Raw genomic sequence first — 17,472 nt, forward strand, 5'->3', positions numbered from 1 at the left:
CGTGACATTGGACGAATCTGCAGGCAGAAGAGCCGGAGCTCGTTTGTGACTGGCCCTTAAAATGAGAGTTGCGCGTCACGGTGTGTTTGATTTATTTTCCAGCGTACCTGCGTCGGCGGGGAATGGACGTTGCCAGGGCTTCGTCGTCTTGTAACACCGCCCCGGTAAGTTACCCCCTGTCTGAAAACAAACGGCCAAATCTTCTCGAGTAGCGGGCGCCATGAATCAGTGACAGCCTCGGCGTCCAATACGAGCAGCGCGCGCGCGGTCCGGGAACATGAAGTCCTGCAGTCAGTGCGCGCGAGAGAAACTGTGAACGCGCACTGACTTGGTTTGGGCGCGGTCTGTCCCGCTGTCCGCAGAGTAAAACTTTCCGCCTGAGGTTTCTGCTTCAAGAATCTAAAAACTCTTTTACTGCCAGTTAATCACGTGGAGACATACAGTTAAATATATGTTTTTTTTCCAGGGAAAACAAAAACAATTTGTTAATTTTAATCCTTCAGTGTTGTCACAACTTTTTGATCACAGGTTTGAAATGTAAGTTTTTTTTCTCTTAGGTGATCCGAGAGGGACCAGTTGTTCCCAAAGTTGGGAAGTTTAGGATCCTCCCAGGGTCAAGGAAGTGCACAGTGACTGATGGGAGCACAGGACTTTAGGGGTGAAGTGTTCTTGGGCCTGGTACAGATTACCTGCTGTGTCCAGGAACAATGGGGGGTCCCAGGCCTTTGGAAGTCTTAATTTGCATGCACAGCGAGAGAGCCAATAATCTTAATTGTTTCTTCTTTATCTATAAAAGTCCATGAAGAAAATCCCGATTTGGAGGGTTATGGTTTCGGTTTCGATCAGTGACCTTTGACGACCTTGTTGATGCTCGGAGAGAGGAGGGCGGTGCCCCGTGACTTGCGACATCTTTTCTCTTCACAGTTTATTGCACTTGTTGCTATATTTCTAACTTCATTCCTATTTATTCTTTTGTCTTTATTATACGATGGCCCGAAAGTGCAAAAGATCAACAACACATAATAAAATAGAAACACAACGACATAAACTTGTAAGAAGAAAAGTTTCGTCCCTGCGTTGATCACGGATTGGACGAACGCAGTGTCTGTCTTTATAAAAAGGATATGCTGCTTTTTTTAACTTTTCTCTGCCTTGTGATAAAGTATAAAACATTTACTTCCTGTTAAAAAGACAGACATTACGGTCATCCAATCAGCCATCTTTCCCGTCAGAAGTCAGTGTTGTGTTTTCTTCTTAGTGGTTTTCTATTCTGATTTGCACTTCAGGGCCACCGTACAATTGTACATAAAATTCACATATAGATATTTTATATCTACAGGCCTATATTCTCTTTCCACACCCACATTGTTGGGGATATAAATAGAAATATTTCAGATTCTAGTTGAAGAAATGTTTGCTGTAGAAATAAATCACATATTTAACACCTCCAGTATTTAAGTCCCTTCATGTCTTTCACACAAATCAGCACGTCGTCCTCAGCTTGTCTTTCCAGTGTGTGTTTATTAAATTACAAAGGTTAATATTATCATTATTATTAATAATATCATAGCTGTTATTATTAGCATCATTACTGAATCATACAGTGTGATCATGTACAGCTTTATTCGTTCCAGAAGCCGGAGAACTCACTGGGACACGGAGACACCACGACTTGTCTGGACTCGAGTCACTTTACAACATACAGAAGAAGGAGGAGGAGGAGGAGGAGGAGGAGGAGGAGGATGGACCATCAGATAATATAACAAACACAAACTGGTCGTTGAGCTCGATGGGCTCAGCTTGAGGCAGCAACAACCGACATTCCTTTAAATTCATTTAGTCTTCTTTTTTCCTTCAACTTTACCCGAAACAGTCGTCTCATAAAGTTGCCCTGAAGTCCATGAACTCCTGGCTCGAACGCTCGACTGCAGGAGTGAAGACAGAGATCTGAACGCAAACGTTTTGGGCCCTTCAACAATTTTCTTTTTTTTTCCCCCATTTTCATCTCACGTGAAATCATTTACACTCAGCCACAGACGTTGATTTCTCTTTCACACATTCTCGAGCTTCTTTCATCTCTTCTGCCTCAGATCCAAACACGTGAACGTCACCAGGGGCGCATCCAGATAGCTGGCATTTATACGCCCTTGTAATCTGATTGGCCGCCCCAGAATCCAGATCAATGATTGGCTAATTGCCTCATCATCAAATTGTGTCGCTTACAAGAACGCGCCCTTCCTGCCCAAGTCATCGCCGCAGGTGCAAGTATTTTGGACACGCCCCTGTAAATGAGGGTTTTTAAACTTTGTCATGATTCAAGTAAAATTCAAACAGTTTCCATGTTTTGATACTTCAGAAGTCACCAAACATTTAAGTTCTTGTTTTTAATCACAGAAAGATGTCGGCACACGGAGCCCTCTCTCTCTCTTTGTTTAGCTCGCAGCAGCTTTGGGTTCAAATCATCCCATGAAACATTTTAAAGCTTTAGTACTTCACGATTCTTTTGGTAATTTAAAAAAAAAAAAAATTCCTCTCAATAATTTCCTGTTTTTTTAATTTTTTTTATTTCGCCCTCTCCAGGTTGATGTTATAAAAAAAACGTCCCTTACTGTTACTCATATTAAACAGGTCAGGTCAAAGCGTCCGACATGATGTTCCTGTAAGTCAGATCTCAGAGCTGCTCAAACTATCGACTACAAAACGTACTTTACACACCTGATGTTTCATACATAACTTTAAAAAGTGACCTTTGACCTGTGGACTCAAACTCTGCGTACGTGTTGGACGTCCCCGTTCGTTCACTATGATCAGACATGACACACTCTGCATCACTCTGGGGGGGGGGGGGGGGGGGGGATTCTAAAAGAAGCATTTTGAAAAGAGCAGCTCATTATTTTTTTTGGACCAATCACCTCACCGATTGATCCTCGTCATGTGACTGAAGCTCAAACTCAGATTAAAACAACCTGTCCCCTCCGTCTGTTTTATTTGGTACGAAGACGTACGAGGGCCGGACTGAAGAATATGTGGAGATTAGAGATTTAATCTGTGGGAATAAAAAGTCAAACAGTCTGAAATAAAGAGTCTTTGTTTGTTATCAGAGACAGAAGAGCGACCAGCCGCCTTCCTTAAACTGAAGGATAAATTCACATGAAGCTCCGCACAGCGCAGGCGACCGGCTGCTCTCCTGATCGCCCCTTCAAAATAAAATACAGGCTAACAATAGCTAATCATTTATGACTAGTATTTTTAATATTAAGACTTTATTCTTAAAATATTACATTCTTACTCTCTTCTTCTCTGACAACTATATTCTTGTAAAATCCTGACTTTATTTTGAAAATCTCAGATTATCTTTCTTTAATTTGGCCCTCGTAGCCCTCCGTAGTTTTGAGTCTTTTTTGATTAATTTAAAAAAAACATTTCTACATAAGGTCAAACGTGAAAGAGCGACTCTAGACTTCATTTTCTGACGACTTCTCAGGAGTTTTCTTTGTTTTGTTTTGAAGCCTTTGATAAAATCCTGACGGTTTCACGTCCACCTGGCGTTTTTTTCGGCGTGTCAACGCAGAGCGTAGCATTTACTGCAGGCAGCCAGAAGAAGAAGCTCAGCACCCAGCCAATCAGGTAATCCCTTTATTGTTGTCTCCTACACGCCGTATCATGTAACCACTTCCTGTTTGCTCGGTGGGGCCGCCATTATTATTATCATCATTAAGCTCATCGGCAGACATCCTCCGTTTGATGCTCATAGTGAAGGAAAAGAACGATCTCAAATATAAAAATCTACAGAGCAGAGTCCGTCAGACAGCAGCCAGACTGTTGTCATGGAGACGTGACACAAGCGCAGAGCTTTTTTTTCTCCCTGAGGAAAACGCCAGGCGGGCGCAGGCCGTAAAGACGCTCACGGTGACCGCGCTCTCTCTGTGGCCGAGTGTAAAATCACGTCTCGCCTTCACTCCTTTAAAGCTCATCTTCCACCGTTCATAAACCGACACGTCTGAAAGTCTCATGGAGCAGAAATATTCTGCTTTTAAAGGACCATACCGCGCTTTAACGACACACACAGACACTGCTCGCCACTGCGGCAGCTCTTCGACCCCGACCGACCCACCGACCCATCTCTGACAGAAACTCACTGAACCTGGAAGAAAAAAAACACCATGATCTGAAGAGCTTCAGCAGTGACTGTGTGTGTGTGTGTGTGTGTGGTGTGTGTGTGTGTGTGTGTGTGTGGTTAAAGCAGCAGCGTCGTTGTCGTCACTTTAAATATTTTGTCGACTGGGAATGAAGGATGAAACATTAAAAATACAGTTTCAGAGGATTAAAAAAAACAATAAAATAAAGTTACCATCAAGTTCATCGTCACACATTAACAAGTTTTGAAAAGGTTGTTTGTTTCCTTCTGATCGTCCGCTACGTCCTGTGCAGACGGCGGCCATGTTGGACCGTGCGTCATGTTGGCGGTCGAGGACAGAAAGAGTTTGTATTTTACACTAAAGTCTCTGAAAGTGTGTGTGTGTGTGTGCGTGTGTGTGTGTGTGTTCAGTTGTTTTCGAACAGCGACAGCAGGTCGTCGTTGTTGTTGTTCGGGAGGTCCGGCGGTCCGAGGTACGACAGCAGCTCGTCAGGATTGGTCAACTCTGGAAGCAACTGCAGAAACAAACGTGCGTCAGTTAGTCTCTCTCCTGATTGGCTATTTACTTAATAGGAGGCGGGACTTAAGTAAGCTGATTTTAATAAGCAGATCTCTTTGGAGCCGGGTCAGTCTGGGTTTCACTCACGTCCAGAGAAGGTTCTGGAACATCCGAAGAACCTCCCAGGCCAAAGGAGCTGTCGCCTTGGAGACGGGGATTCTGGTTGCTACGCTGCATCATCTGGTTGTTGGCCCCCATTTGGGAGTTGCCGTGGAGACCCTGCGACTGCTGCTGCTGCTGGGGGAGAGGTGCACCATGGGAAGTGGAGTCCAGGCGGCCTGAGACCGGCATCTGAGAGAAAGGAGAGGATTTAAAATGTTTCAGTTTTAAAAAAAAACAACAACAACAACAACATGATTATGATGTCATCAGCGTACCTGCCCAGCCAGCGGATGAGGGGGAGGTTTGTCGGGGGTGAGGAGGGCGCTGGACAGCTCAGACTGGTAGGAGAGAGGCGGAGGACCTGGGGAGGAGAAATCCCCCCCGATTCCCGGAGTCCCAGGACCACTGAAGTCTGAGAAACCAGCAGACTGGCCGGGATAGGACGGAGCTGAGGAGAGAGAGAGAGAGAGAGAGAGAGAGAGAGAGAGAGAGAGAGAGAGGGAGAGAGAGAGAGCGTCACTCAACCTGGATAAAACGGAGCGTCTGTGAATCAGGGTTGAAGCGGTTCTGGGTGAGTAGAAGACGCCCGTACCCGGTCCGGGGTAGTCCGGTGTGTTGCTGTTATTGTTGCCCCCTGCAGACAGGGACGGGTAGGGCATCGGGGAGGAGGCGGAGGCAGGGTTGTTGGAGGAGGAGGAGGAGGAAGAGGAGGGGCCTAGCGACGCAATCATCTCCATGACGCTGGGCAGGACCATGTGACTCGGGCTGAGCGTCCGGCAGCGCTTCAACACGGGTCCGTCCGACTCCTCCTTCACGTGGATGTCGGGCTTCACGGGGACCGGCTTCCAGCTGCACACCGGGTCGATGGTGATCTCCTCGTACTCCGAGCTGAGGACGAACGAGCCGCGTGAGAAGACTTTTCTGACACGCCGGAGGGCGTCCAATGAACTGCAGGCTTACAGGCGTGTGAGGAACACACACACACCTGACCTTTGACCTTTGACCCAAACGATGGGGAAAAATTCTTAAACAAGTGTTTCTTACTTCTGAACGTAGATGAGGATCCCCAGCATGTACTGATCCACCTCGAGACCCTCCAACAGAGCTGTTTTACTGCACACACACACGCACGCACACGCACACACACACACACACACGCACACACGCACACACGCACACACACACAAAAAAGAGACACAGAAGAGTTCATGCTGCATTCAGGTGCTCCTCGGAGTTTCATTCTTACTGTTAAATGTTTGTGTACACACAGTTGTGTGTTTGTGTTTGTGTGTGTGTGTGTGTGTGTGTGTGTGTGTGTGTGTGTGTGTGTGTGTGTGTGTGTGTGTGTGTGTGTGTGTGAGACGTACTTGCACACGGGACATCTCCACGTCCCTCTCTCACAGTTCAGCTGCAGGTACGACTCCAGATCAAAACACTGCACACGAGACACAGAGATCCTTCAGTCCGACACACCAAACATCTTTTACATCACGATCGAAGTTCAGAACTAAAACCTACAGGGACCACTATCAAGACCAAGACCAGGACCAGGACCGAGACAGGCCGAGCGAGACCAACACCACAAATAAGACAAATGAAATCATCAGCCAATCGGAGGCGGTCTTGACGGGTCGTGAGTTCAAAAGCTTACAGCTCAAATACAGACGACTCTCTGATGTTCAGACTGCAGTACCGACTTTAAACACTAGGTGTCAGAGTTATCTGACAGGTGTAACAGGTTATCTTCTCTTTTTAGGAATCTGATTATTTCATTTAATGACGCTGCAGATTTATTTATTAAGTTTCATCCTGTTTTTTTTTTTGTTTTTTTTTTTAAATCACTTCTAAAGTGATTAAAAAGAAAAGACTTTTTCGTCCAATCAAACGCGGCGGCTCTGACCTGTATGTGTCTGCAGTCGTGACCTCTGGCGGGCAGCTGGATGCGTCTGAACGTGATGGGACATTTTAACGAGACTCTGATGGCGGTCTGCTCCACGCCGTCCTCTCCGTTTAACCCGGGGGTCCCGGGGATGGTGCCGCTGCTGAAGTTTCTCTTTACTGAAACACACACACACACACACACACACACACACACACACACACACACACACACACACACACACACACACACACACACACACACACACACACACACACACACACACACACACACACACACACACACACACACACACACACACACACACACACACACACACACACACACACACACATTAAAGAACATGAAGAAGAAAAACGCTGCAGCGACCTGAACTCAAGTAAAAATCTTGATCACTGAAGAAACTCTGAATCCACGCCGCGTGTTTGAGCGTGCTGAAACTGATGGTGCATTCAGGTGCTGCTCGGGTCGTCCAAGTTTCATTTTTACAACTTCAGTGTCTTACCGAGATTTCAGATTAACATCTCGTATCCGAGCGTCCGTGTTGTTGTTGTTCGTGTGTTTTTCACATCTCGTGTTTACGACGTGTCCGACGCCACATGAATGCAGCGTTTTGCATTGAAACGACGCCGTCCTTTGATTGGTCGGCAGTTCGCTCCCCTGACTCTCCCCCTCATGACATCATGATGTATTATAAGCGTAAATAAATACACCGTCTAACGTCGCTTGGCGCTCCGTGTTTTTAACGCTCGGCTAACTTGAGCTAACGATGCTACATGAACCGGCTCCTGTCTTTCCTTCTCTGCAGTAAAAAAAACAAACATCAGATGATACTTCACTGATGTCCGGAGGGGGAAACCTGCTGCTCAGCTGAAATACAAAAATAAAATGCTTGTTTTAGGTCGCCATGGTTACCGGTCCAAAATAACCCACGAGAAAGTGGCGGAACAGGAAGCAGGTGGTACGAGCAGAGAAACCAGACCGTGGCGTTTGTGGTCGGATTACTGCTCACACACACACACACACACACAAACACACTCTGCGTAGAGCTCCACTCACGACGGCGTAGAAACAAGCGAACGCCTCGGCATCGTATCTGTGATCTTCGCTCTGATTGGCTGAAAGGACAAGCGGCGGCGGCGGGGTCTCTTACTCTTGGTGACGCAGTGCTCCGCAGGCAGCAGCCTCTTCTTCATCAGACCCTGCAGCACAGAGCGCACCGACGGACGGTGGACCAGCTGGAGCACGAACAGGTGAGACTGCAGGGCGGGCGAGCGAGAGAGAGAGAGAGAGACAGGTGTGTTAGCTCCAGCAGTGCAGGACGCTCAGATGTCCATGCGTGACACGTGAGGAGTTCTTACGCAGCAGCAGGCGGTGACGGTGATCTGGATCGTGTTCCTGCCGGGCTGACACACCTGCTTCAGGTACAAAGGCTTATGGGAGGTTTTGTTGTCGCCTCGCTCGATGGTGAGAGGAGTGGCGTTCACGCTCACCTGAACAGGAAGAGGAAGAGTTTTAAAAAAAAAAAAAAAAAATGCAGAGCGGGACAAACTGGTTCTGAGAGAAAAAGCAGGCTGGAGGTCAGACCTGGACGGAGGCGGGCCAGTTGGTGTTCATCTGTCGATCCTCGTGGTGGTAACACTTAAACTGCAGCTCCAGGTCCGGCCTGAGACACACACACACACACACACACACACACACACACACACGTGTTAACCCTTCAACACGCCTGTCTTCAGGGGACGGCGTGCAGTCATGGAGCTTAATGTGTAATGTCTTTAAAGTCGACCCCGGGGGAACACGTGACGGATCAAGGGACTAAAAGACAGACTGCCCTGTGTGTGTGTATATGTGTGTGTGTGTGTGTGTGTGTGTGTGTGTGTGTGTGTGTGTGTGTGTGTGTGTGTGCTCACCTCATGATGAGTGTTTTGTAGACGGAGTCTCGCAGCTGGAAGACGTGGTTGCTGACAGCCAGGTTGTGCTCTAACCTGAACGGCTCTAAAACCACACCGTCACGCACGGGGAAGGTCAGCCGGAGGTCGTCGCTAGGGTTACCTGAAAACAGGAAGTTGATACAGTCAGACACGGGCACGCTTTTTCTGCGACACACGACGTCCCTGAGAAACATGATGAATGCAACAACAAGTGTGTGTGTGTGTGTGTGTGTGTGTGTTCGTGTGTGTGTGTGTGTGTGTGTGTGTGTGTGTGTGTGTGTGTGTGTACCTGTCGGAGGGGGCGGCGGCAGGTTGGCCATGTTGGGTTTGATGTCAGGCAGGAAGGACGCCGGGTTGGGCTTGACGTCTCCGTTGCCGGGCGACATGTAGGGCGGGGCCATGGAGCTGCTGGGGGTGATGGGAGGAGTCGGGTTTCCAGGTACAGGGGAGGAGGGGTAACCTGGCAACCCTCGACCCGGCTGATCGAGCGAGCGAGCGAGAGAGAGAGAGAGAGCGTGTATTTAATGCATCACATACTTTATGAACGATGAGTCGGCACGTAACAGAAACGTCAGCGTTCGTCTCACCCCTGACGGTTGGTTGAAGGAGTTGTAGACACCGCCGGCGCCCCCTGCTGTCAGAGCGTTTAAACCTCCACCCTGACCGTTAAACTGCTCCTGCTGCGCGGACACCACAGAAGAAGAAGAAGAAGAAAATAAAAACCATGAATGTGTTCAGACTGTCGAGCTGAGGCGGTCCGCTCTCTCCTCACCTTGTAGTACTGCGAGTTTGGCGGTCCAGAGGGCGGGTACTGTTGGAGGGGCATCTTGTGGGTCTGGTACGAGGGGGAGGAGCCAGAGCGCTGTGGGGCGGGGCCTGGACCACCAGGACCTGCGGACAAAAGAGATCCTGAAGCGACGCAGAGATTCTACTTGAAATTGTTTTGGAGGCGTGGAGAGGTGCCCTCGAGCAAGGCACCGATTTAATAGGTTGGTTTGGGTTCAACGGTTCATAATCACATTTGATCTGGTTCATACTGGATCTCACCTGGGTGGTACTGCATACCAGGCCCAGAGTACGGGCCCGGTCCACCGTGGCCGCCACCACCTGAACCGGGCATAGAACCACCTGGACCACCAGAACCCGGCATCACGTTCACACTGGACCCAACGGGGACGCCGTACTGCTGAGACATGCCCTGGAAGGACTGAGGGGGGGGGGGGGGGGGGGGGGGGTGAGGTGAGTTAAAGGGTTTTTATATTTCAGAAAGGTTCTGGTGGATTCTCCGGGACTCACCTCCGAGCTGTACGGCCGCTTGAGACCCTGCGGCGGCCTCAGGTGGCCCTGCTGTGGTCCGTGGTCGTAGTTTGGATGCTGGGCGACCCTCTGGGGGCCACCTCCCGGTCCGTACATGGGACCCATCGAGGGGGGCCCTCTGTTGGGTCCAGGCCCGGGGCCCATACCTCCAGGGGACATGCCAGGGGGGCCACGGGGTCCAGAGTGAGCCATGAACTGGCTATTATAGCCTGGACCTCCCATCTGACACACACACACACACACACACACACACACACAGTCAGTGTAACATGACGTAACAGGAAGTCACCAGCAGAGGGAGCTCTAACCAACCAATCAGCACAAAACAATCTCCTCACCTGTCCGTAGTTCATTTCCTGGTTTTGTTTCTCCTGGATGGCGGCGACTGTTGCCGTGGCCGTGGCGGTTGCCGTGGCAGCAGCGGCGGCGACCGCTGCGGCAGCCGCGGCCTGAGTGAAGTCGGCCGAGCCTCGAGAACCTCCGGGGTTCGACTGGTAACTGAGGACGAGAAAGTCATTGATTGGATATTATTCTGTGTGTGTGTGTGTGTGTGTGTGTGTGTGTGTGTGTGTGTGTGTGTGTGTGTGTGTGTGTGTGTGTGTGTGTGTGTGTGTGTTGACACACACTCACCTCCCTCCGTAGCCCCCCGGTCCTCCAGCGTAGCCCCCGCTCGTCCGGCCGTACATGCCCTGGTTCATGTAGCCTTTGTTCGGCTCTCCGTAGCCCTGCTGGCCCATGTAGCCTCCGGGTCCCCCGGCCATTCCCGGCCCCCCGGGGCCCTGCATCATGGGGCCCCCTCCTTGGTTTGACCCGGGCCCCATCACCCCTCCACCCAGACCCTTTAGGGGACAACGAGACACACGGTTCAAATCAACTTTAAGATATTAAAACAAAACAATGAAAACCAGATGATCCGCTTTCACTTCCTGTTTGGTGATGTCATACCTGGCTGGCCGAGGGATTGGTCACTCCCCAGACGGTGGTTACCACGGAGAGGGATCCTGTAGGCTGATTGGTTTGTTGCTGCCAGCTGGAGGGGTCGTAGGGGTAAGAACCATCGCTGCAGACAGAGACAAAGGTCAGGGTTCGATTCCCTCGGTCTGTTTTTAAGCTTTTATTGTTTTTATATCAAATTAAAACAAACAGGAAGTCAGACGGAAACGCCCTCTCAGGTGCGTCTGCACATGGTGACATCACGCTTACCTGTGAGGATTGTTGGCCAGTCCCGCCTTCATCTGGTTCATCGGGTTCATGATGGGAGGGGGTCCAATCAGACGGGTGAACTCCTGAGAGACAGACGGACAGGAAGTGGGGTTAGTTACCCGCAGGCAGGTCAGGTGTGAGGTCAGGTGTGAGGACGGCGCCTGACAGGCTCCGCCCCCCGCCGTCAGACGGTCTCCACGCTGCACAAACAGCTCGCTTCATGTTAAATCAGATTCTGGGAAATGTTTGACACGACCTGCAGCGATAACCCGGGAAACCCCAGAGGAGGAGGAGGAAGGGGGAGGAGTCAGGACACGCAGCGAAGGGTCCTGGTCCAGACTTGAACCCACGGCCTCCGTACATGGGGCGCCAAACACCAACGCTAGGCCACCCGGCGTTCACAAACTCTTCCTGATAAAGCTGCAGATCAGCTGACGCCCCGAACAGAAGACTCATTCAGACGCCGGCGTCCGGCTCCTGACGGACACGCTCATCAAACACGACTCATGTGAGGAAAAAAAAACAAAAACGATTCCACGGTCTGATCTGAGCGCTCCAATACAGGATCAATAAATAATCAAAGTTTAATGAAACGGTTCAACCGCTCGATGACTCTGAAGACTGGGTCGTCTTCAGAAAGGAAGACGAGTGAGCTCGCCGGACGCCGCTCTAAATCCTGTTTAACGGCCTTTATGACCACATGTGACGCTTCGGGGCCCCGGGCTCTGTCAGATGAAGGCGAGCGAGGAGCCGCGCGGCGCCCGAGGTCAGCTGACAGCTCATGAGATTCATAGTGAGAATAATTTTACTGAAACGTTACGATAACGCCGAGCGGCTCTTACTATAATCCCACTGTGGGTCACATGACCTGTCAGCTGACCTTGGAGCCTCAGCCTGAAGGTTAAATGTCGCAGGGCGTGGCGATGGCGGCGGCGGCGGTCTGAACACGTCTCCAGCTGGCTTGCTGTGAACATTCAGGTTGGACTGAACGAAGACGACGATGAATAAACGGCAGAAACAATCAGATTCTTTCTTTCACAACAGCGGCCGTTAAAGTGACTCAGTCCGCTTCTCGATTCCTCCCTCAAATGACTCAACTTTCCTGGCCGCCTACGTGTCATTGAACGCATCATCCTTTAATCCTGTACCTGAGTAACTGAGGTAGAAGAGTCGACCAAACCAGAACTTTGAAATCTGATAGAAAACTAGAAGAAATATTTATTATAAAACAGAATGTAGAAGAATTTATTATTTTTTATGATCAAGAAAAACAAACAAACTCAGAATCTAAATGACACAAAGTTAAAATGTTTATTTGGTTCGATCAGTTCTGGGGACTTTTTAAAGGTTCCTGCTCTGCAGCAGGAGATGAAACGCTTCCTCTTCATCGTGTGCTCTCTCTCTCTCGCTCTCTCTCATCGGTGGGTAAGATCCAAACGATCTGGAGGAAGACTTCAAGATGTCCCGACATGCAGAGGAACATTTGAACGCATCACTGTCTCCACACACAACAACAAACCGCCTCTCATTAAGCCTCTCGTCTCTGACCTGCTCTCAGACCACGATCCGGTCCGGACCCCCCAGGTCTTCAGGTGGAGGTTTTTCTCAGATCAAAGTCCAGAGGAGGAGGGGGAACAAGCTACCTGCTGACCCGAGGTCCGTCACTACCGTCTCTGATCAAAGCTAAACTCAAAACGACGACGTGCTGCACAGACCGATAAATAAAAAAACAAAACAGCTGACGTGAGATTAAAATATAACATTTAAAACACAAAATAAATGAAAAAGGCAAAAAACACGAGTCAAGGTACAAAGTGAAAGGAATAAAATCAACGTCTTACGAGACTTACTTTTTCTATCTGTGTGTGTGTGTGTGTGTGTGAAAACTTCACAAGGTGTTTTAGCAGCTAATCTGATTTTTGGCTTGTTTATCATGAGATAAATCATCAGCTCTCCTTTGTTGTTGTCGTCGTCGTCAGGAAACAAACCCGAGTGACGCCTCTCCCTGCTGATTATGAACCGTCTTCGACAGCTGATAAACTGAAGGCTGAACTTTGACCCTGTGAAATAAACGGGTCTCCCTTTCTGTTTTACTTTTCTGAGGAACGAGTGAATGACTTTCTTGCGGACGCGTCGCTCGGCTGATGAAGGTCGACGTGAATCGGTTGATTAGTTGAGTTTGTCACGGCGTCCGTCAGGAGACATAAACACAATGAAAACGATTTAAAAAAGGAAGTTACGCTTACAAATAAAACGACCTTTCTGAGAAACGGTTTCGCTCAGAGCTTCCGAGTAAATTAATCAGGAACTGTGCTTGTTGTGTTTTTTATATTTAATCACACGTCACATGTGCACTGCTGGAGATTTCTGGAGAATTTGAGGACGACTCATTTCTGATCTGGTTGTTCACACATGCACCTCACCGAGGGGGAATTCATCTCAAGCGAGCAGGAAGAGGTTTACCGCGTTTATTCCCCCGCAAGCTGTGCACGACCACATACTCTCTGCACGTGAGCGGTTCGATCTCCGTGCACGTAATTAACCTGCGGCTTCAGGTCGCCGTGTCCACCGAGCAGTGTTCTTTTAATCACTGGCGGTGCGTTCAGGAGCGTTTGCATTCAGTGTTGAGAAGAAAAGCGCTGCACATCCTTCGTGTCTCCATGACAACGGTCAATTGACAACCGCCACTGAATGACCGACACTGCGCCATACGGCATACGTTTATGTTGGTGGCCGTTTTATAACCTCGACAGACAGAGCGAGGAGGATGAAGGTACAAGATGCGATCGATAATATCAAACATTTGGAAAAATGCGCCCGTGGAGTCAACAGCTCCTTTCTGAAAAGTTTGTTTTTCAGTTTGAGCGCTTGGAGCAGCGGCACTAAAAAAAGACATTGCGCTATTAAAAAAGGCGCTGAGTTTTTCGTCCAGAAGGTTCCAGATTATTGTTGACACAGTTTTTCGTCTATTTTGGCTGCCCTGAAATAAAAAGGCAAACTCAGGTAATTAAGTCTGTTCATAGCCTCATTAAGTAATTCAGAAATAGGGTAAAGTAGGTATTTCCGGGGAACACTTGAAGGCAGCATCGTACTCTTGTTGCCATGGCAATAAAAAAAAGTATCGATATAGTTTGATCCGGTATAAAAGTTTAAATTGTTGTATTTTTACCTCTTTTTAGACAAAAAAAAAAAGGTAAATTATTATAAAATAGATTCTCCATTATGCGTAAAAGTGAATAAAATAAACAAAGTTTATCTTCAGATTCACAGTCTGGTCTTTAAACTACCAACCTCTCCAACCGGGAGCTGCGTGCACGTAACACACGCACGCGTCTGATAATGATAATAATAATAAATGTATTATGGCCAATTAAAAGGTAAAAATATTTAAATTTAACCGGGTGGTGTTTCATTTATTGTACCGTCTTCATAACACAGTTTTTGTCCAAATGAAAAAAACAAAATGACAGAGTGAAGAGGAGACATTTTGAGATTCCTTGTAGTGTTGCAATCAGGTAGAGGCTAATGCTAACATGCTAACAGGCTTTTCCTTGCTGTAGGTAGCCGTAGCTCTGTTAGCATATTAGCATGCTAACAAGACGACAACAGTCCAGTGCCTGTAGGTTGTCGTTGAATAGATCAAAAAACGCAGCTTTTTTAAAGAGTCAATAAACGGGATTAAATGGGTCAAATAAAGCGTTTTATATGCCGCATCTGATTAAATGTTTTCACCCGTTTACTGCTGTTACGAAGCTAGCCTGTTAGCCTGGCTAGCCCAACGGCTGTGACAATGGAATGCTCCTCGGCTAACAGTTAGCCACCAGCGAGCTAACAGTTAGCCACCAGCTAGCCCCTTCCTTCAACACAAAACATCCTCTCAACGTGAGCTTACATGTGGATCCACAACGAACCCAGTCCGTGTTTCAGACTAAACACACCCCCCCTGTGGTGTTAGCATGTAATCTGAATCTATCGCACAGACACTGATGTTTTTTAACTCCCTCAGCCGACATACCTCCTCTTCTCTACTGCTTCCCCGGTGTCCGAGCCCTTCTCCGGGGCTCCGCGGTCTGAGCTCCTCCGGGCCTCCTCCAGGGGCATCAAGCACCGAGCACACCTAAAGTCCAGAATAGATCCCCACCACGACCTGGAGAACTGCCTCAAAACAAGATCCACGTATCCACAAAGATGTCCTGATAAAATCCTGCTCTGAGGCCGAGATTCATACAGGAGCTCCGGCTTCAACTCCAGCCTGCTGCCGGCCTCTGCGTCTGATTATCGGGCTTCAGGAGGAGACACCATCCCCCGCAGCTTCACGTATATCAGACCGGATGTACATAAAGTTAAAAAAAACACAAAACGTAAATATCGCGGTTCACTCTTTGTAATATAAAGCTGCTGCGGCCGCTTCAGCGTGTTTCCTCTGCATCGCTGCTGCCGCTGGTTAGAGCAGAGAGAGGGAGAGAGAGAGAGAGAGAGAGAGAGAGAGAGAGACACCCACACAGACAGACAGACAGAGACTTAGGGAGAGAGAGAGAGCCAGCCAAACTGGTAGACAGGGAGAGAGAGGGAGAGGGAGAGAGAGAGAGAGAGAGAGAGAGAGAGAGAGAGAGAGAGAGAGAGAGAGAGGGAGAGAGAGAGAGGGAGGGAGAGAGAGAGAGAGAGGGAGGCACAAACTGGATTATTGAGAAAAATCAGGTCAGGGCGAAGAAATCAATCAATCATTGTTTTATTTATTTAACAGCAGAATCTCTGAGCGTCCAGCAGAGGAAAAACTGTCTTCGTTGTAAACAGTGACTTTAGACTTTGTATGTAACTTTATGTTTGGAGTCAATCAAAGACCAAACAGGGAGGGTCAACCCTTCACCTGCCCATAAACACTGAATATTGTCAATCAATAGATGATCTTCCACTCTATGGAGACTGAAAAAAATCATAACAAAAAAGTTATTCTTAGTTTGTTATTATTCTTGATTTTTATTATTAATATTTTTGTTGTTCCTTCACATGTTTGAAATATGACAAACCAACAAGAATAAGTGTGTTTACCCTGCAGCTGACTGTACTCACAGAAGAGGATCAGGGCCAGCGATGACAAGAGGACGAAGACTTCAAGTCAACAATTAAAGTAAAACATGTCGATAAATGTCATCAATTTTCATGATATTCTGACTTTTGATTTGGATTCATTTTTTTATTCAATTCATCCAAAAATGAAAATGGAACCAAAAAAAGCAGATAGTGTGAAAGACAAAAATAAAGAGCAGCGAAGTAGAAATAACATAATTTTATCACCCACAATTCAACTTCTTTTCTCTACATTTAAACTTCATCTCCCAGAGCGTGATGAAAAATCATCTCCCTCCTTTTATAATCGATGTCACACATATGACGAACACTCACATGAACAACCCTCACAAGGAGGACACGGGTGTGACTGATGAGAGGAGGTTCTGCTTCGTATCCTTAATGGGACATAAAGATCTAAAGTTTGCAGCACTCATGAATATGAAGAGAAGAGGAGGAGGAGGAGGAGGAGGAAGAGGAGGAGGAGGAGGAGGAGCTTATAGTGTTTCCAGACTCCCGGCAGTCTAACAAGGAGCTGGTCCAAGTCTGAGCCAGCTCGACTATAAGCGTCATTAAGAGGAATGTTTACATCTACTTCTAAAAGTACAGAGGCTCTACCTCCCATAGTACATCTGGAGACTGTGGGTACCACCAGCAGGCCTGAACTGGGAGTGTACTGGTCTCTTTAAGATGTGATGGTGCCCAACCATTAAGAGCTTTGAACCTGAGAACAAGGATCTCTTCGTTCATGTAGTCTGTACTCATGCCACGAAATCCAGGTAAAAAAACCCCAAACTGTTATTGTTGTCCTCTTTTGTTTGCTCAAAGGTAAGGCAGCACGGTTGCGTAGCGGTTAGCGCTAACGCCTCACATCGAGACGGTTCCAAGTTCAAATCCAACTTCGCAGTTTGTTATTCTCTCTGTTCACGATGGTTTCCCTCCGGCTTCCTCCCACAGTCCAACGACACGCTCGTTTGGTTGACCTGTGACCTTTAACGTGCCCGTTTGTCGGGATATGAACGCGGCTGGACGTCGGCGCTGTGATTGAGTATGGCGATCAGTCCAGGTTGTTTCCCGCCTCTCGCTCAATCACAGCTGTGATTGGCTCAAGCCGCCTGCTACCCCGAACAGGAAAAGCAGCAGATAAAGACAAAATTATAGTGTTTTAAATCTCTGTTTTATTATTGTAACTTATAGTTTGCCACAACCCTTAAAATGTGGAGATAGATCGAACTTTAAATATTTAGGTGAT

The 17,472-nt window shown here is 48.0% G+C and overlaps 1 protein-coding gene and 1 long non-coding RNA gene across 2 annotated transcripts; one reads left to right on the plus strand and one right to left on the minus strand.

The window, feature by feature from the left end:
- Positions 1–834: 834 nt before the first annotated feature.
- LOC306840965 lies at positions 835–4,346 on the plus strand. The gene is made up of 2 exons (XR_013781412.1): positions 835–1,896; positions 1,946–4,346. It is a non-coding gene; the product is annotated as an uncharacterized lncRNA (long non-coding RNA).
- LOC306840680 (zinc finger MIZ domain-containing protein 2-like) lies at positions 2,574–15,597 on the minus strand. The gene is made up of 21 exons (XM_079370113.1): positions 15,169–15,597; positions 11,154–11,236; positions 10,896–11,010; positions 10,581–10,789; positions 10,289–10,448; positions 9,930–10,172; positions 9,681–9,840; positions 9,406–9,524; positions 9,221–9,313; positions 8,923–9,112; positions 8,613–8,754; positions 8,287–8,365; positions 8,061–8,192; positions 7,853–7,958; positions 6,700–6,857; positions 6,167–6,234; positions 5,844–5,912; positions 5,392–5,687; positions 5,075–5,247; positions 4,785–4,988; positions 2,574–4,653 (listed from the first exon to the last, which is right to left on the minus strand). Exons 2-21 carry the CDS (start codon positions 11,201–11,203, stop codon positions 4,546–4,548), a joined length of 2,874 nt encoding a protein of 957 aa, XP_079226239.1. The 5' UTR covers positions 11,204–11,236; positions 15,169–15,597; the 3' UTR covers positions 2,574–4,545.
- Between the last annotated feature and the right edge of the window lie 1,875 nt (positions 15,598–17,472).

This window comes from Symphodus melops (assembly GCF_947650265.1).
Source record: "Symphodus melops genome assembly, chromosome: 1".
Lineage (NCBI taxonomy): Eukaryota > Metazoa > Chordata > Actinopteri > Labriformes > Labridae > Symphodus > Symphodus melops.

Bases quoted from the DNA above. Each gene is read 5' to 3' on its own strand.
- LOC306840680 (XM_079370113.1), bottom strand. From the start codon at position 11,203: ATGAACCCGATGAACCAGATGAAGGCGGGACTGGCCAACAATCCTCAC. The intron at 11,011-11,153 runs GTAAGCGTGATG...CTCTGTCTGCAG, and splicing joins CTGGCCAACAATCCTCACAG to CGATGGTTCTTACCCCTACG. The intron at 5,688-5,843 runs GTAAGAAACACT...GTTCGTCCTCAG, and splicing joins ATCCTCATCTACGTTCAGAA to CTCGGAGTACGAGGAGATCA.